Consider the following 20,235-nt stretch of genomic DNA (forward strand, 5'->3'; position numbering starts at 1 on the left):
CTTATCAAAAATATTCGTTCTTTTACCTATAATTTTTCTTGGGTCTAAAAATTCTTCTACATTATACTTCTTTTCTTTTTTCTTAATATGTTCTTTCTTAATTACCATTTTTCAATATTTATTTTCCTTAATTTTCTAAAAAAATACACATATATCCTTTAATTTTCAAATTCTTATTCTATATATATTTGAGTAATCTGCATCAGCTAATAAAAACCTATTCATAAAAAAAGAAGTTAATACTGCTTCAAAAGAAAGGAATTAAAACACACCACCCCACTCATAAAAACTTATGTCATAAAACATCGCTGAAAAAGTTTAGGCCAAATCTTAAAAATGGTATAGTCAGTACCATTCCAAAAGAAAGCACTTACCCAACCCACCCACTCAAAAAAAAAACTTACATCAAAAAAGTCCACTTGAGGAAAAAATCCGGACCGAATCCTAAAAAAAAGAGAAAAAAGGGCGGTTAGGATCAAAGGTAAAAAAAACTCTTGCCCTGCCAATATTAATTTCTCCATAAATAATAAAAAAAATTTTTTTATTTAAGTTCGGAGAGGTTGCACGAGTTTTTTTTTTATTATTATTATTATTTCATAGAGAGGAGTATAAACCAATGACAAAAACATAATAGAAGCTAACAACTACAAGTAGCGAAAGACTAATCTATTAGGGGTGCTGTGGTTATTAATCCCACATAACAGAACCTCACCCTCCGAGCGGCACTAAGGTTGCACGAGTTGATACTAAAAATCTAATTATCTAAAAAAGTATCGACTCATGTGATTAAAATAACACATGACCGAAATTTATTTTTAGCTTATCAGGGATTTCGTGTAGCACCTAAGCGACTGTTCCTCTTACTATAAAAAATGGATAGGTTATTTCAGAAGTTATTTTTGTCAAAGCTTCAAACATCAAGGGAGTTAGATGAAGACAGGTGAGTAGGCATTGCACTAGTTTGTATTGAAGTTTGCTCAGTATTGACTTATGTGATTTCAGTCTTCCATTTCCGATTGCCTCAGGCATATTCCTGGAAAAATACAATTCTTTCATCAAAAGTAAAGAAATAAGTGGATATAAGTTTGATTATAGAAATGGACTGTATATATAGTTGAAATGTGTTTGCCTGAACACGAAGTAGTAATTGAAATTATTGGGATGCATTTCGTAAGTTCTTAGTTTACATAATCTATCACCTCTTATTGTGTTCTAATATTTTTCATATCCTTTCCAAAGTTTATGTCATGCCAGATGGAACTTGTAGAGGAACAGATCTTGCTATTGGTCCTCATCCCAATTTTGTTCCAAATCCTCCTGTTCTACACCCTGGTCCTCCGCCTAGCAATATAAAGGTACTTTTGATTTGTCATGTATTTTGTGATATCCTAAATACTATTATCGTTTAGCTAAATAGGATCATGCAGATTTTCATAGACCGATATTTTTATTAGCCATAGCAATAACACATTATTGATATAATAAAGTGGAGTAAAAAAATGGCGTAAATGAATATTTTGTAGAGAAAAGTTTAAATAAAGCTTATATAAAAATGAAATTTATAGAAAACTTATTTATAATGTTATTAATTAATACATGATCAAAAACGTCAGAACGATAACACTTTTATTGGATGTGGGCTATATCAGTCACAGGGCCCTTCAATAACTATTTAATATGGTGAATCATAAAAAAAAATAAAATAGAGTAGTTAGTTGCAAGTAAACAATAAAAGTTATTCGTTACCAATTGTAAATTATGAAGAAAACGAGAAATATATTTTATTAGGGTATATTGTAAATCTTACGATACTTTATTTTATGAAACCCCCGTGAATTTACACTTTTTCGTTATCAAAATCACGTGAACGTAACGTTTTTCCGAAAAGTATTTTGCTAGAGAACTTTTATATCTTAAAAGACATGTATATTACCAGAGGACAGAGGTAATGCTTCGATCTCACCGCGTAAAGACTTTTTTACATACATATGAAAAATAAAATGTTTAACTCGATTTGTTGAAAATTACGTTACTTTATTATCAGTTATGTATTCACAGAAATCAAATAATTACACCTGAAATTTGAGACAATTAGCACTAAAAAGAAAATCTGATCAAATTATCAAATTACGGTCTATGCGAAACTGATTAACGTAAGTATAGCCATACCTAATTTCCCTTATCTCATTGAAACCGCAAAAAGGGAAAGAAAAATCGGACTAAATCAACAGAAAAAAATTTTATCACAAAATGGAACGATGAATGATTGGTCTAGAAACGTAATTTGAATGTGCCTGCTCTGCAGAACAAACATCTATCGTTCATCCGAGGATTCGAAAAAAAAAATAGATTCTAATCACTTATTCACGACAAAATGCAAATTTTTTTCATTAACAATTGTCGCATATGAAAATCTATGTCTGGATAAGTATATAAAAAATTTGTATCTTTTATTGATATATATAATTCATGATAACATTGTAGATTATATTAAGTATCACTAATTATAGTTAATTAATGTAAATAATTTATTAAATTACGTGCGTATATTAAAAAATTAATTTATCAAATAAATTAAAAAATTCAGCATGCAGCAATAGGATATTAAGCACCAGGAGGCTTTTTACATTCATCACACCTCTCGGCAATGGGATATGATCTCTCAGCAATGGGATATGACCTTTCGGCAATGGGGTATGACCTCTCGGCAATGGGATATGACCTTTCAGCAATGGGGTATGACCTCTTCTCGGCAATGGGGTATGATCTCTCAGCAATGGGGTATGACCTTTCAGCAATGGGGTATGACCTTTCGGCAATGGGGTATGATCTCTCGGCAATGGGGTATGATCTCTTCTCGGCAATGGGGTATGACCTCTTCTCGGCAATGGGATATGACCTGCCAGCAATAGGATATGAATCAGCACCAGGAGGATTTTTACATTCATCACATCTCTCAGCAATGGGATATGACCTCTCGGCAATGGGGTATGATCTCTCGGCAATGGGGTATGATCTCTTCTCGGCAATGGGGTATGATCTCTCTGCTATAGGATATGACCTGCCAGCAATAGGATATGAATCAACAGCAGGGAGTTTAGGACTTTTACATTCATCACACCTCTCAGTAATAGGTGCGGCATTTATAACGGAAAGCGCCACTAAAATGGACGCAACAATAAAAATTCGGACCATAATTTTTATTTTTTTTTAATGAATGTAGTTATTAGAGTTTCAAAGTTTTTTTTTTTAATTATTGAAATTTTGATAACTTAGTTTCAGAGGCATTCTTTTTATAAGAAAAAAAAATACATATTTATTATTTCGCCTGATCTCACTAAAAATGTTTTTATATTTTGACATGAAAATCAAATTAAAAAGAAACCAAAACAGTTTCATATATAATCAATAATATGAAGTTGGTAATTGGGGGAAATGGGGGTAAATTAAACAAATTAAACTGTACGGAACGTGATTTCAATTTTTTTTACCAAATTGGGATTTCGGTAAAATAAACATTTCGGTAATTAAATGTAAATTGGTGTAGATCCATTAGAAATATAAGAAATAAACTTTATTTTCTATGCAATATTTTCTTAAAGTCGTCGAGAGTTTTATACGTAATTTCTGGTTCGAGATACTCAATGAAATCTGCAATTTCTTTGCAAGACTAGCTTTCATACTATTTATAACTTCGAAATTCTTCTTTGGTTGTATTAAGAAGGTCACGATCAACAATTTTCTCATTGCGAAGAATTTTGATATAGAGCTTCAAGGCTTTCTTTCCTAAATAAGTTGTTCCTCTATATCGAAATCCTTAATAGCTTCTGCCATTGTTCGAGTGGAAATTTCTTCCGTTATTGAGGCGGGACAATGCTTTATTTACAGAATGTACGAGACACTTAGCAAATTTTAAAGAACTCGGAAAGTTCAAAATAAGATAAAATTACAAGCTTTACCGAATACTTCCGAGTTCTTTAAAACTTGTTAAGTGTCCCGTACATTATGAAATCAGCTGTAATAAAAATAATCGTTACCGGAACCCGGCTTATAGTACATAAAAATTCGAACACGTTTTATAAAAAAAAACAATATATCGCGTTATATGAGGTGAAAAAAATTCCAACCACATTAAGGAAGAATTCGGATATGAATAACATCTTCATTAGGAGTCTCATTAAAAATTCTCACATAGGCATATATTTTGACGGAGAAAGCAAATTCTTTCTTAAGCAATAACGTCAATTAAATCAGTGAATGATTGTCGATTTTTTATTTGTCTTGCCAAGGAAGATCACCATGTGAAAAGGTATGAAAGTTCTATCTTAAGTAAAAGAGAAAGTCGAGCTATATATATATATTATTTTTTTATGATTATTTTTTCCGCGCCAAATCAACTTACTATACCAAATTTACTATACGATATTATTATAATTTTTTTCTGATACACGATTTTCATTCCTTAAATAATGTTCTTTATGTGAAGCCAACATATTTTATGAAATCTCGAACGGCCGACAACAAAATCTAGATAATCCAAAATCTTTGACAAGTCAAAACCCTGATCTCGACAAATCATTATATAGAACAAAAATTATAATACATTTAAACTAAATATTACATATTGCAAGTGACTGTCGAGATTTTGATCGGATACCCATATTTTTAATATATCACAAAGTTTCAAATAGTTTGTTTTTTACAATAAATTTTTTACATAATTTTGACGTCTCCCAAGAAAAAGAGATTGACCGTAATACGAAGTAATACAATTCTTATTTAATACAAATTAAATTGTGGCAAAGTAATGTTTCAAATACATTAAATAAAATAGTAACCTATATTAAGAAAATATATAATATTTCATATAATCATATTATGAAAATGAAATGAATTGTGTGCGTGAATTTGATTGGCAATTTTCATATGCTTTTAGATTTGCTTGTCAAGATTTTCCATGGAGAAAAAAAAACAATTTCAATTTATAAAAAAAGAAATAAATAGATTTGTCGGTAATTTAATGCGAAAGGACCCGACTCGTATTTAGGGGACGGGTGACCCAGCGACCCGAATCTTTTTACACTCTGGTTGAATACGAAACTTTCAAAACATTACTCCTGTTGGTTACTGTAAAAGTAAAATGTTTATCGGTAAAATGTAATTGTCGACCAAAATGGTTGTTGATTAAATTGTCGGTAAAATGGCTGTCAGTAAAAACTGCTGTCGGTAAAGTTGAATGTGACCCGAATTAACACCTGGAGATCTCGAAATTGTGAGCCCTTCAACAAAATTAGCTTATCACAGGAGTAAAAATTCATCGTGGCACAACAAAAATAACATTCGGCCGTAATCTAATCATATGATTTTTTTAATCAATTATTCATGTAAAGTTAACCATATGATTCCATTTTGTTTTTGATCGGGATGATCTGAAAAAAAAAAAGTGATTCTATTTTTAATTTTATGTATACCAAAATATTAAATGTTTTTGTAGATTTATAAAAATTAATATAAATAATAAATAGAAAGAAAATTTATCGGTAGGGATATATAAATTATGTATATCTTTGTATACTAAATTTGGAATCAAAACTTGCAGATCCACCACTATATAGAGTATTTTGATAGTGTTCGTTCTTTGTCTTTATGTTATTACAAATTAAATAATTAAAAGGATATTATCTTATACAGATGATTATTTACATTAATTATTTATATTAAATAGTATCTTACCATAATTATTATTTCCAATTATTGCTCCCAAGAAGGAAAAGATTATGAAAAAGAAGTAACAACAAAAAGTAACAACAACAACTTTTTAAAGACAGCAATAGCATTTAAAAGTAAGCAAATTTATATCTCATGGAAGTCCGAAAAAAAAAACGCGTTCAAAATATTTGCAGGTTTTACAAGTATAATTTTAGGATAACCGGTTAGGTGATTATAAAATCAGATGATATCGAATCTGACCAATCAAATTTAAACACTAAACCTAAAAGTTCTAAAAGATTCTTTTTCAAACTAAAGAATCTTTTTTTAAAATAATTACTAATTAAAAAGTTATATCAACAATGAAGATGCAAGTTCGGCGAATACCGACATTTCCATAACTTATTATAAAAAAAATCATATAGAATCGGAATGACTATATATAACACCTTATAATAATTTCCGATCATGGAAAGAAACTTTATTTTAAATAACATGAGAAAAGATGGAAAATAAATCATAAATTACCGGAATTAATAATTAATTTTACTGGCATATACAAAATAGAGATTTTACTGTATTTACCGTAATTTTTTTTCAAATACAATTTAGACTAGTAATAAAAATCCTTCAACTCTATATTTAGTAAAGATCTACAACTAATTCAAGCCTCAATAAAGTAATGTTGTTACATTGACATTGTTTTTTCGTAATAAACCCAAAAAGGACCCGGTGATATCAGAGGTAACGAAACCAGTTACGAAGATATTGATATTGGATTATCAATTGCGTAAGTTATTAGTTATCTCAATGATGATTAATAAATAAATCAAACCATTTCAAATCCATAAATAATTTTATTTATTTAAAATTTAACAAAGAAAAAGATAAATTAATTGTTTCTTTAATAACCCCTAAAAAAATTAAGGAATAAGGATTTTTAAATTTTTTTAACTTGGGAACAATGGAATAATTAAATATTCAACCTCCTTAAATAAATATATATATTATTATATATATTTCCAAATATTAAATATTTTAGGCTGTTTCCCATCTTTTTCGAATAATATAAAAATTTTTTCATGTTAGAATAGGTCAAATTTCGGTCTCTTGAAATCTATATTAGGTAATGATGTTCAATTTATTATATAATATAAACTTTTAAATTACATTGTTTACTACTTATCTCTGAATAATTTTCTTTCTTTGCTTTTTTTAGCCGCAACAATTTTTTTTAAAACATTGACAAACACAATTTACCAAACATATTAAAATATTTTTAAAAATGTGAATATATGCGGCTGTTAAATGTACATCTTGAACTTTTATCGTAACTCACTATTTTACAATTAAAGAATATCGGTTACATTATCCATTATATTACTACTTATATATTACAATATCCGATGCGAACTTTTTATATAAAAAGCAATGACGACTTTTCCCTTTTTTGTTTCTCGGCTTATAACGGGCGGTCGATTCGTTAGTTAGTTAGGAATTTTAATATAAAGAGAATTTTTATCTATTTCTTTTTTTTTTTCTTCTTCTTCTTTATTCTCTTCTTTCTTCCCCAGTAATTTAATTTAAAAAAAAAAAAGGAAATTTTTTTTTTTACATGGGACTAATTTTTTGATCTATTTTAACGTAAGTAAAAGTATTAAAACGAAATTTGGATTATATAATAATGATTCATTCAATTATGCATAAAAAGCCAAAATTTCAAAGTTCAATCGTTATCTACGATAGTAATCTAAATATATTGTCTATTGTTATTATGTAGGTGAATCTCTTTTTTTTTCACTTGTAATCCCATATATCTAAACTTGTCGTTCAAGAGAAAAAAATTTAAACGAAACTAACCCAAACGAGGAACGGACAACAAAAACCAACCAATTTAATATTATAATATCTCATTGTACACGCATATTTTGTAAATATCGTATTTGAGATATTCTTTTTTTGTTTCTACCCTTCAGACAAAAAAAAAAAAAATATTCTTACTCTTTTGTAAAGAGTCTCTCCCTTTCATTTCTTTCCTTCCCTTGTCATTAAGCTTCGAGCGATTATTGTTTTTTTTTTCAAAAAAAAAAAAGAGAGAATATATTTTTTACAATATATAACACATAGAGCACGATACTTTCTTTTTTTCCCCCTTTTAACTTTGGCTCACTTTTAATTGTAATTAAAAGTGATTAAGCCGGGTTAAATTTGAGAAAAGAATATTTTTTTTTTTTTATGAAGAACCAAAAAAAACTGTAAATACAATAACATACATATATATTTCATTAAGCATATTTTCATCAATTTCATTTTATCATGGCTCATTCAAGCGACCTAACGTATTTAAGTATGTCATTATTATTTATATTTTCCTTCTCCTCCTTTTTATCTTCAACTAATGAATTCTTATTAATCTTATTTATCATTGTCATTAAATAGCTCGTGCGGTATTCATCTGTTGGACTTTTCTTTGGTTCTTGCAACATGTATGGAATATTGACCGATTTGAAGCGTTAAAATGGGGACGTGTTAAAAAACACGATTTGGTAAGTTAAATTAAATCCACTTTTCTTTTTTATCCTCAGCCGCAGAAAAATTTTTAGACTAATCACGTGATAAAAAATTATTATAGAAATCTGCGATCACGGTATTATTAGTTATTATGTGTCCATTACAAGCTTATTATGATATTTCAACATCAATCATTAAATATAAAGAAGGTTATATAGTGAATCCGTTAAACGGTGAGATTGTTATGAAACCAAATGAGTATTATAGTGAAAGTAATAAAAAATTGCTTGTTCCAACGAATTATGTTCTTTGCGCTAATTTTAGTTTACAAACGTAAGTATAATTAAATATTTTTTATTTTATTTATTTTCTACTTACTTATTTATTCATTTATTTTATTTTTATTTTATTATAGTTGTTTGTTATTCTTGCTTCAATCATTTTGGAATTATCTTGCTAAAAGTTTAGCAAAATCCTCTTTTATGGGAAGTTTCGAATTCAAATCATACATAATATACGCAATATTTAGTATTTTCATTTTTCCTTTATTACAACACTTTTTTCGAAGTAATCCTCTTTATACTGAAATAATGCCTCAATTAGCTTACTCTATATTCATGCTTTTGATCGCACTTTTTGGATTAAGATCTCATAAAAGATTCACAAATTTATTGGCAGTAACGAGAAAGTCAAGCGCATCACAAATTAATATTATATTAAAATTAGAATATTTTAGAGATATGAATAGATATTTAACTTGGAGTCTTTTCATCGGTTCAATATCATTATTGACTCTTTGTATTGATGGTTTAACTACTGAGAAATATCTTAATGTTCATAAATTTTCTGCTGACCTTTTAATGTGTCATGTTAGTTTTTCACTTTGGCTTGTATTTGTTATTTTAATGTTAATATTTTATCCTTCTACGAGTACAGTTAGTGATTCTGTTACATTAGCAAAAGCTGTTTCATTTTCTAATGCAAAGAGATCAATAAAGGATGATTTACCTGAACCTCCAACTCCACAATGGTTAAGATCACAGAATCTTGATGGTAGTCAATGGTCTTCAGTAGTTTCTTCACAACAATCAAATTCTCAAGTTGATAATAATAGTTGTACTGTTGAAATATTTGAGGAATTACCTCCTCCTCCTCCAATAATGTCTTATCATGAAAGAAAATCAAATTCTTTAGATATTCCACTTACTCCTCCTTCTCCTTATCGTCCTTATACTTCAATTCCTCCTATTAATCCTCCACCTCCTCCATTACCATCATCATCAACAACAACACCACTACCAAAAACTAAGTTGACAATATCAACGACAAATCCTCAACAAAAAATGCCTTCAATTGCAACAACACATTTAACAAATTCTCCTACTTCTCCTATTAAACTATCGAATAAATTAGAAAAATTAAAGTACCCTTCTTCCCCTATAATATCAAGAAATAATAGTTGTGATAATATTAATGATAATATTAATAATAATAATAGTTCTTTAATTAATTCTACACCTACTTATCCTCAATATTCTATTGCAAACGTTCCAATCATTTCACCTTTACCAATTAAAAATTTCGTTAGTTCTGTATTAGATGATAAACCTAGTATACCAATGAAATCTACAAGAAGACCTTCAGTAACATCAATTGATAATTCTCCAGTAATTAGGATTACAACTTCTACAAATTCTTTGAGATCAATGAATTCAATTACTCTTCCTTCATCTGATGAGGATGATAGAGAACCATCAACATTTAATAAGATTACAAATTTAGATACGAGAAAAGTTGCCCCTTTTATGTACCAAGATGGACCTGTAGAACGAGAAACTTCAAGTTCTCCTTCATCAATTACCGTCGTTACAAATACTATAATAACTGAAGAAAAACAAGAATCATCTAGAAAACAACAACAGCCATTGAATTCATCAACAGAAGTTTCAAGTTTACAACAAAACTCATTTTCACCTATTTTGAAAAATAATAAAAATAATAGAAATAATAATAATAATAATAATAATAGCACTTCATCACCTTCAACAAAGGCTTCTCCTGTGATAAAATCATCTCCAGTACCTAACACATCACGACCACCTTTAACGTCCAATAAACCATATCAAAGTTCACCTCTTGGTAGAAGTGGTAGGGGAATGAATGGAATTACGAATTCCTCTTCCTCATCTTCCACAGTTAAAAAATCATCTCCTGCGCAAATTAACAATTTGAAAACTTCAAAAGTGAAAAGTAAGAATGGAAGCATTAATAATAGTACAAGTGGTGCAGCAAATAGTGTTAAGAATAGAAATAGTATCTTAAGTACAAGAAGTCGTTCAGATAGTATCATAAGTGTTGAAAATGGTAAAGTGAATTCTGATTCTGAGAAAAAAAGTGGGATAACTAGCGTTAAGAATAGCGTGAACAATATGAGAAATAGTATCATTGGGAACAGATCTAGGTCTAATAGTACTACAAGTGTTGGAACCAAAAATAGTGTAATAGGAAGAATAAGATCCGAAAATAATTCTTTTACTAGAAAAACAGCAGGAAGAGATCGATCTACAAGTTCTGCTAGCATTTCAAGTATTTCTAGTATTTCAAGTACATCAAGTTCATCATCAAGTTCATCATCAAGTTCATCAAGTTCTAAAAATATTAAAAAGGTTATTAAAACGGGAGTAGGAAAAGTTAGAAGAAATAGTAGAGTATCATAAAAAAAAAAAAACATATATATATATTTATTATTAGATTGATCATAAAAATTTTTTTATTTATAAAAAATTTTTTTAAAAAAAAAAAAAATTAACTTAGAAAAAAAAGAAAAATTGGTAGATTTAATTTTGCTTTAGGGTTTTTTTGTTTTTGTTTTGCGTAATTTTAGGTAATTTTAGGTTTAATTTGAGAAATACTTTATTATTATTATTATTATTATTATTATTATTTTTAATTTTATATACATATATATTATTATACACCATTTTGTAGATATTATTATTTAATGTTTTTTTTTAAAAAAAAAATTGGTCTAATAATGACCAAGTGTAATAAATTCAATATAATTAAATCATACAATGACAGTCCGATTCCTTGCATTTTTAATGAGATAAAATAAAAAAACTTTGAATTCCTGTTTATTAGCGAATAAATTATAGTGCGAAACTAGTTAAGGAATCGTCGATAACTTATACACCGTATATCGCTTAGAAACAAATTTGTTACACAAAAATTTGTAGACGCACGCGTCCAGTACTCACTCCAGTTAAAAGTGGTCCTTCTTTTAACATAAATTTTATAATTTAAGAAGTGTGATTTTTTGTATTATTGACAAAACATATACAAATTCTTGGTAAGTTCATTGGCCGATTATAAGAGATTACTGATCGAAAACTCGGTTGAATTTTGGTCAATTTATCTTGGTGCCTTATTATACCGCCTTCAGTTCTAATCTTAGCATACTCATTTATCTGGCGGTTTTTTTATTTATACACAACTCTTTGGCCTAGCATGTTCAAACCTACCAATCTCACTCATCTCGCATTCTTTTTATTTTTGCCCTATATTTTAGAGGTTCTGTCAAATTGCAGATATTTGTAATTTATATTCCTTCTGACCCAAATTTGAAGTCTCAAACCATCTCCCAATTATTGAATCTTCTGAATATTGTCAGAAAACAATTTTTGTCACGTTGTTTGTGGAAATTTTAATACACCTGGTCTTAACTCGGCCAAAAATTATGAATTTTTGGACAAATTAAGTGTTACCTATTTTGAAATTCAAATGTTTGAATTTTTTGAGTATTAAAATAATTTTATCACGAACAATTCAAAGATATTATTGGTTGATAATAAAATTCCAACCTACTTTATTGCTCAATATATATATTTGTAATGGTCAAAACCTGTTGATACCCCTACTTCAGCAGGCAAGTAACTATTGAATCTTCAGGAACCTACTCTCACAAGTATGGTCTTGAACAACCAAAAGCTGTAATCGTTAAATATCAATTATAATAATAAGCAAAGAAAAATTAGAAAAATTTTATTTTATTAGTTGATTGATGTGCAGAAAAGAATTACAATTATTAGCAATAAAATATATATATATATGTTTGTTCAATACATTAATACATTTGATTATTTGATTATCTACTAAAAATTTTTTTTCTCTTTATGTATATAAAATTGAACATTATTAAACTATAGCAACAAATATAGCAGCGACACCACAAAAGGCACCAATGGCAGTTTCAAATTTTAGGATTGAAGCACCTGCAGTATGAGTAGGTTGACCAGGAATAGTGGTAGTGGGAACAGAACTAGTTTCGGTAGTAGGTTGAGTTTTAGTTGAAACTTTATCCGATGATGATGAAGTAATTGTAGTAGTATCCGTAGTGATGGTAGTAGTTTTGGGATATAAAGTGTTTTGATGTATCGTTTTAATAACATTACATAATTTTAAGGAAAATTCATTTTGATTAACTTACCAGTATCTTTTTGAGGTTGAGAAGTAGTTGCAGTCCCGGTAGGTGTAATGGTGGTTACATACGTGGTAGTAACAATTGTTTCCGTTCCCGTTTGAACTTGTCCTTTAACCAATCCACCCAAAACGCCAAAGAGTACAACGATCAAGAAAGTAATAAACAATGAATTTCTCATTTTTTGTTTTTTTACGAATTTTTTAATGAAGTAAGTAAATAATATTATTTAACACGTAAAAAATTCTTCCTTGAAAGGATCAAAGAGATTTTAGAGATCTTTTAAATCATTTTTTTTTTTATCTCATAAGTCTCATAGTTACGCAATCATGAAATAAAATTTGTAAATTGTAATTAATCAGACTATAATGAATATGACGAGTAACGATAATAATTCGATAAAATAAAAATAATAAGAGATCAATAGATCAATAAGTATGTCAGAATAATTGTGACTCCTCAAAAGTAACGTGAACTTCAAAAGAACATGTGTCTACTGCGTCTCCAAAACATAAAAGGTTGTGGTTTTTATTTATATACATAAAACTATTTACATTATCAAAATTTCGTATTTGATAAAAATTTAAATACAAGTAATTCCGGTACGCAAGGATTAAAAATGCATAAAAACTTATTTACAGTCTTTACAGTCCTTACTTTTATCTTTTATCTCATCTTTATTTTTTTCGTCCGTTTTAATAGTTAATATATCATCTCCTAAACCGTAATTAGCTATGGTTACTCCGATATAACCATTTCCCATTTCAGTCCTCCAAGTCATTTGGGGGAATAATTCTATTAAATGATTTTTTATTTGTTTTCTATAACTCTTTAATATAGAATAACCGTTGTTAATGGAACAGAGTCTTTGGTCGAACACTGCGCTCCCATCCTTAAGAATTTGAGGTCTTGTAAAACTACTATTATAATATTTTATATTTAAGGATGAGTTATCAAGAGTGGATATTCCATTCAACATGAGATCTTCTAGCGCTACAATGAAATCTTTAACTGCCTGTGAAGCAGTTTCCTGTACGCTTCTAGCAATTAATCGCGTTGTTTCAGTATCTCTCTTAAAAATAAATAAATGAATGAATAAATATATTTATAAATGATCTTAAAAAATAAGAATAATAGTTTAAAAGTTGCTTACACTAAGTGGTAGCGTGGTTCTTCTTCTAGCAGGTGGCATATTTATAAATAAAGTTGTTACTACAAAGACTTGGTTGATCGGTAAGTGTTAAAGATGAGAGTAACAAAAAAAATTACAAACAAATTCAGGTAAGTTTAAATAATTTTTTTGTTGAGATTATACAAATTCTCACACATCCACTTCCCTTCTTATACGGGGTTGTTTATATATACTGTAACCCTCAAATCATTAAACCATTAAAAGAAAAATTGAATATTAGATAACAGAAAGAAAGAAAAAAAGATTATAAATTTATAAACATCAACATGTGATTATTAATTAAACTAACTAAAAAATCGAGAAATCCACGAAAAAATAATCTCATAAAGTTTCCATAATAAGGAGTTATTTGACGCGTTATAATCAGTTTAATATCATCATAGTAGTTATAGTAGTTTATTTTTATTTTACGATGGGAATTTTTAAGAACTCGTGTTCAAACTATGATAACTTGAATCATACTATTAAAGGATCATACTATAAAAAAAAATAATTTTCTCTATAATTCAAAAGCTCCCCGATCAAATAATACTTTTGAAAATCATAATTTCAAGTGTAAAAACCGGAAAACTGAAAAAATTGGAAAAAACTGGAAAAATCGTGAATCAAAGTATTTTTTTATGACGTATATCATTTTTATTCTTAAATATTATTAATATTATTATTATAATTGCCTATCATCAATAAAGAAACGTATAAAAATAATTAAATTCTAATCTATATCCGAATTGTTTATTGTAAAAGTTCGAGATCCAGTCATCCAGTGGCGGTCTTGGCCGATCGACAAAGATTCATTGTAAAATTTAATTGGTTACATGTTTATTTTATTTAAGGTTTGGCGGAAAATACCTCTCAGAGTGCCAAGATTCCTTAAACAAATTGTTTAGACGGATTGTGTAACAAATGCAATAATCCAATAATTTCAACCTTTTAGATATGGTTTTCCATATGGTTGTTACCCGATCCCACATGGCTTTGTCAGCTTTGTTAAGTCCGGTATATTTATTCCCTTTTTTTTCAAATACTTTTATTGAATCTATAGATTTATTGGATGTCTCTTTGTTACTTATTATCAAAGTTTGAAACATTAAATTGTGCGAGTATCCCCTTTATATTTATCAATCGATTGTCCTTATTATATTTTAAACCCATTTGAGGAAAATTTTTTTATTTTTAACAATTTCCATAAGATGACGGTCGCAGCATGGTTAGGGAGTAGGGACAAAAGGAGTTATTCATTATACATACCAAATTTGATTAAATTCTTATAGGATACTTATCATTTTAATTATAACTACTTCTTTGGAAATATAACTAACGATGCTTGGTATAAAAATGCAAAATTTTTAATTAAGTTTGTTATTATTGTACTTCCTGTTCTCCGATTGAACGGAATATGAAACAATGCAGGTTTCTTGGCATTGTCGTACATCCCCCCGTTCTCTTAATAGAACAAAAAAAATAAATAAATAAATAAATAAAGGAAAAAAAAATTTGTCTAACAATTAAGTTTTGTGCCACTTGTGTTGCATTTGCGTAACTTTGTGATACCGAAAATTCTTTCTAATTTGGATTTGTTTTGCATATGTCGTTAAACCTATGACAAAAATACAAGTTTAGTACGTCATACTTTCTTAATTATGATAAGAAAAAGAGTAAAGAATCGAGAGGAAATTTCTAAATTCTTATATCTATTACCCTTTTTAAAAAATAATTAAATTCTTCTTAAACTTTAATATACATATTATATGCATATTAATTAATTTTTTTTTTTAAAAAAGTAAAATAATAAAATATTTATTTATAGTACAAAGATAATAATTTTTAGTTACAAATTTTTTTTTTTTACCCGCTTTTTCTATTATCTCAAAAAAAATTTAAATAGTTTCACAAAGTGATTATAAAATTGGTTAAAATGTAATTTATATCCATTGTACATTTCAAATTTAAATAATTTTAAATAATAATAATATTATTTCAAACGCCGAATATAAAAATAAAATTTGTTCACGTGATTACATCTTTTTATTATCAACAAAGATAGACAATAAGATTTACTATAAATAATTTTATAGATCAATAAGGCTAAAACCAATTCCTCCTCAAATTGTTTCAAAAAATTCGAAACTAATTAAAATTTATTTTTATCTTGAACATTATAAATACGATTAAAAAATTGGCCCCTATCCTCTCAAAAAAAAAATCATTTTTTTCATTTTTTCAAAAAAAAAAAATTCCTTACCCTTCTCAACAAAAAAATATCTTTTGATATAAATCTATTTTCATCCTTTTTTTTTATTATATTTTAAAACAAAAAGAAAAAATGGTTAACACTAAAGTTGTCATACTTGTCACTTTATTCGTAGCTTTACTTGGTGTAATTCTTTCAGTTACTGCCGCTCCTGTGGATCGCGTAAATCGAAGAGGTAAATACATATAATTAAAACTATTATTAAATAGTAGTTCTTTATTAATATTTTTGATTTATCAATATTTTAGTTTCCTTTGTTAAGCGTGAAGAAAAAAATCAAACAACTTTACAATCAGATTCAATTCCTGTCTCTTCAGATGGAGATGGTACACTTGAAGCATACAATCCTGATGATAAAGTTCCTAAAAATGTTACCGATAATGGCAACAGTGCTGAAGGAGATAATGGTGGATTATAAAAGATCATATCCCTTAATAATTAAAATTACACATATAAAATTAATTTAATAAATTTTGTGTGGTTTTTTATTATTTTCGTTTTATTATTCCACCCTATTTTTTTTCTTTATTTTTATTATGTATTTATATTAATTTTAAAAAAAAAGAGTTGACCTTTTTTTTTTTTGTAAAATTTTACATCCTTTCTAGAAAATTTTGTACTTAATAATAAAATTAAAAAAAAGATTTCTTGTTTTATAGAAATAACTATCAATTAACATAAAAAAAAGTTTACAACTTACAAGTGTGTAATATATTTGGTTCATTTCACGAAAATTTCTATTTCGATTCATGATAAGATCATAAACACTGATGATTTGGCCCGAATCAAATCTGACTTTCAAACACTCGACGATTTAATTAAACATTAATAAATCTTGTGAAAGTGTGAAAATTAGTAAATTGTAGTTTCATCGTTTCATAATGAGAAAATCAATATTAATAACAAGTGTGTCCTTAATGAGATAAATAAAATAATCAACCGGTCGACAATTTCCTACGATTCAATACCAGGACATCATCGTCTGTGAATAAGTCTGTAGGCTGTAGCGAAAAACATTGTAACGATCCATAAAACTTGTGAACGTGACGGTTTAATTAAGGTACGATGCTTTAAAAAAAATTTCTTTTTGTAATCGGACGTTTTTATAATCAGAGTCATCGCTTCGAATGATAAATTTAAAAATTCGTTCCCTTCATCTATGTAAAAAAATTTAACACTTGTCAATATTCAGAAAATATTAAAATGTGCAAGGGCTTCCTACATTATATCAGTCCTTACCCCAGATAAGATTTTTTCAACCAATAATATTCAATAATATATATATTATTAAATTTAAACCAATAAAAATACGCTTAACCTTAATCATTTTTTTTTTTTCTAAATTGAAAAAGACGAAACAGTCGAAACACCAATAAATTACTTATTAAAACCAATCCAATTGTTAGAAATTGTTTTCGTTGCTATTTTACTCAAATATGTGTTTGATATTAATATCCATTATTTGATAGCGATGCTTGCGCTTTCGATAATCCAAAATCAGACTGAGAGATCAACATTGGATTATATTATTCAAGTACTGTATATCAATATATCAAGATTGATGTAATGAAATATTCAATGCATAATATGACTAATGTAAAAAAATGTAAATTCCATATCCGTATAAGGTATTTTTTTTTTATGATTAATTTAAATAATAAATTATATAAAGAATAAAAGAGAAAAAAGAAAAAAGTAAGTTGCGCGTGAAAGAATAAATGTGTAACATAGTAAAATATATTTTATCTTTAACAAAATAGAGTGCAATCAAAAAAAAAAAGTTATAAAATTAAAGTTTTGTAAATCATGTATTACAGACAATTTTAAAAAAATTTTAAAAACCCTCAAAAATACACAACAGATTAAATCTCGATTTGATCATGTACATTAGAGAGATATTGATGACTTCTATTTGTCACGCATATGCATAATATATGCAGTACATTTTTATTGGCAAAAGAACTCTATTTTTTCTTTTTCTTTTTCTTTTTTTAAAATAAGATCCAGTTGAAGATAGCACAATTATTAATTTGAAACTGAAGTTGAATAAAAAAGATGTTTAAAATGATTTAGATAATATTGAATCAGAATAGTATAAAACTTTATCTTTGGTATTATTTCGACAAGAATCTATTTTACTTCGAATGTATTAAATATTCGAAGGTAAATATAAATTACCTTACTTTACGATGTGAATTCGATATAATAATTTTATCCGAATGGTTAACTCTTTACAATAGTGATAATATTCTATCAATATATAACAAAGAGTATAAATAAATTAACCGGACTATCTACTTTAATGTAAAGCCACTATTTACTAATGTAAATCCACTAAAATACGACTGCTTCACCTTGTAAACGGTATGCAAGCATTTATTTTTTGTATGCCAGGGTTGTACCCCAGCTTACTAGATTGTGGCGCAACAAAAATCATAAAAAGAAATTTTTTTTTCTAAATAAATTGTTGTTAAAAGTTACTAGCTAGGTATAATTTTTGCTGCTCTGCAAGTTTACTTAGAGTGACAAAGGCAGTTTTAAATATCGTTATCGACTTATTTGACAAAAATTTTTTCTTTCGCTAAATCTATTTTGGAAATGATCAAAATCAATCATTTATATGCAAAGTCAAAATCGACATTCAAAACCTTTTTCCGAATCCTAAGTAGAGCAGGTGAAATTATAACTACATTGTAAGTTTAAAAGCTTTTATGCCAAAGAAAAAAAAATCCTTAATGCCCTTTTTTTGAAAATTGCCGCGCCACGAACCTGGCACTCAAAAAAGTGGTGCAGACAGAATCGGGCACTTGAATATTGCCTCACTAGTATTTGAATTCATTATGTTAGTGTTCGAATCTATAGTATTTTTATCATGCCCATTTCCCGAAATCATTTCCTTAGAAATAACTGTTACCTCTGCCAACATCTCTGGCTTAATTTTGCTATCTCAGCTTTAAGATCAACATTCTCGAGTTTAGCGGTAACTGCATTAGTTTTCTCAAGCTCCACGATTACGGCATTAAGTTTGCTAATCTTAACTGAATAATCCGCTATAGTTTTCTCCAGCTCATCGCTTCTGGCAAACTTTAGTAGTAACTTCTCTCTAAGTTCAGCATTCTCCTTCCTAAGTTTGGCAATTTCAGCTAAGAGCTTGACATTTAATTCTCTTAGTGAATCAGTGGATTGCTTGTTTGATAATATTTTTTATACAAGGTGGTATAATTCAAAAGTTCGTTAGCATAGATAAAAAACGAGGTAATATCCTCATCGGAATTATTGTTTTATTGATATAGAAAATAAATTACAAGTTTCGGTAATACAATCTTATTTACAAAGTGAAATAGAGTTTCTATATTAATGCCTGCTGATGTTTTGTTCATATTAGCTATTTATATCACATCCCAACATTAACTCTAATCCGATTTCATTTGTCCCCAAAATCGATATTCTGGATATAATAAAATGGTCGTCAGTTATGTGTGCATAGAACATGCAGATTTCAGAAATAAATTAACAGCATTTACCTTAGTAAAACTCATCTTCACTTAGTACTTTTTTAAAAAAAATTGAAAAACTAAGAAAAATATATGTGAAGTAGAAAGTTTATGTTCCCTGCCTAATAAGGTCCTGAGCAAAAAAATAGATATTAGCCTTCGCAAGCTCTGAATCGCTTCCTTGTCCGTACTTCAATAATTTTCTCGTCAACACTTCTTTCAAACTACGAGTAAACAAAAAAGGGAAAATCTTTACATCATAGAGCGTTACTGCGCTTTATTAATTTATTTTCAATTAGTCAATACGGGGTCGTGTACATCACGTGATCTAACACTGGCTACATACAAATGGGCGTACAGCCACTCGTGCGACCTAAAAATTACGTAACATTAATTACCTTTTTTTAATAAATACCCTGAGAATTCGAAAATCTAATTAATCATTTTTTTTTTCATGTACTGATAACTTTTTTTACTATGCTTATAATGTATCTATATTATTTACTGTATTACGTCACTACAAGCCACCAAAAGTTTATGCAAGAGTCTATCAATCTATAGTCACGATGTATTCAGAAAGGTATATAAAGTGTATATATAC

The 20,235-nt window shown here is 28.0% G+C and overlaps 6 protein-coding genes across 6 annotated transcripts; 3 read left to right on the forward strand and 3 right to left on the reverse strand.

Moving 5' to 3' along the window:
* Window positions 1–872: 872 nt before the first annotated feature.
* Window positions 873–1,676, forward strand: OCT59_027588 (uncharacterized protein; the record flags this gene model as incomplete). The annotated part of the gene is made up of 4 exons (XM_066137093.1): window positions 873–940; window positions 1,003–1,061; window positions 1,240–1,355; window positions 1,614–1,676. The coding sequence occupies 4 exons, from the start codon at window positions 873–875 to the stop codon at window positions 1,674–1,676; spliced, it is 306 nt and encodes a 101-aa protein (XP_065993514.1).
* A 928-nt stretch (window positions 1,677–2,604) lies between these two features.
* On the reverse strand, window positions 2,605–3,195 carry OCT59_027589 (uncharacterized protein; the record flags this gene model as incomplete). The annotated part of the gene is made up of 1 exon (XM_066137094.1): window positions 2,605–3,195. The coding sequence occupies one exon, from the start codon at window positions 3,193–3,195 to the stop codon at window positions 2,605–2,607; it is 591 nt and encodes a 196-aa protein (XP_065993515.1).
* Window positions 3,196–8,025: 4,830 nt separating this feature from the next.
* Window positions 8,026–11,292, forward strand: OCT59_027590 (uncharacterized protein; the record flags this gene model as incomplete). Its single annotated transcript, XM_066137095.1, has 4 exons — window positions 8,026–8,056; window positions 8,149–8,255; window positions 8,342–8,553; window positions 8,636–11,292. 4 exons carry the CDS (start codon window positions 8,026–8,028, stop codon window positions 10,935–10,937), a joined length of 2,652 nt encoding a protein of 883 aa, XP_065993516.1. The 3' UTR covers window positions 10,938–11,292.
* Window positions 11,293–12,414: 1,122 nt separating this feature from the next.
* OCT59_027591 (uncharacterized protein) lies at window positions 12,415–12,878 on the reverse strand (the record flags this gene model as incomplete). Its single annotated transcript, XM_066137096.1, has 2 exons — window positions 12,415–12,572; window positions 12,707–12,878. 2 exons carry the CDS (start codon window positions 12,876–12,878, stop codon window positions 12,415–12,417), a joined length of 330 nt encoding a protein of 109 aa, XP_065993517.1.
* Window positions 12,879–13,188: 310 nt separating this feature from the next.
* OCT59_027592 (uncharacterized protein) lies at window positions 13,189–14,021 on the reverse strand. Its single transcript, XM_025318969.2, has 2 exons — window positions 13,851–14,021; window positions 13,189–13,769 (listed from the first exon to the last, which is right to left on the reverse strand). Exons 1-2 carry the CDS (start codon window positions 13,887–13,889, stop codon window positions 13,329–13,331), a joined length of 480 nt encoding a protein of 159 aa, XP_025174885.2. The 5' UTR covers window positions 13,890–14,021; the 3' UTR covers window positions 13,189–13,328.
* A 1,803-nt stretch (window positions 14,022–15,824) lies between these two features.
* On the forward strand, window positions 15,825–16,819 carry OCT59_027593 (uncharacterized protein). The gene is made up of 2 exons (XM_025318970.2): window positions 15,825–16,315; window positions 16,389–16,819. Exons 1-2 carry the CDS (start codon window positions 16,213–16,215, stop codon window positions 16,556–16,558), a joined length of 273 nt encoding a protein of 90 aa, XP_025174886.1. The 5' UTR covers window positions 15,825–16,212; the 3' UTR covers window positions 16,559–16,819.
* The last annotated feature ends 3,416 nt before the right edge of the window (window positions 16,820–20,235 follow it).

The sequence above is a fragment of the Rhizophagus irregularis genome, chromosome 7, assembly GCF_026210795.1.
Source record: "Rhizophagus irregularis chromosome 7, complete sequence".
NCBI classification, from domain to species: Eukaryota; Fungi; Glomeromycota; class Glomeromycetes; order Glomerales; family Glomeraceae; genus Rhizophagus; species Rhizophagus irregularis.

Coding starts and splice junctions, on each gene's coding strand:
- OCT59_027592 (XM_025318969.2), bottom strand. CDS start 13,889: ATGCCACCTGCTAGAAGAAGAACCACGCTACCACTTAGT. Junction 13,770..13,850: donor GAACCACGCTACCACTTAGT/GTAAGCAACTTT, acceptor TTTATTTTTAAG/AGAGATACTGAAACAACGCG.
- OCT59_027593 (XM_025318970.2), top strand. CDS start 16,213: ATGGTTAACACTAAAGTTGTCATACTTGTCACTTTATTCGTAGCTTTA. Junction 16,316..16,388: donor GGATCGCGTAAATCGAAGAG/GTAAATACATAT, acceptor TCAATATTTTAG/TTTCCTTTGTTAAGCGTGAA.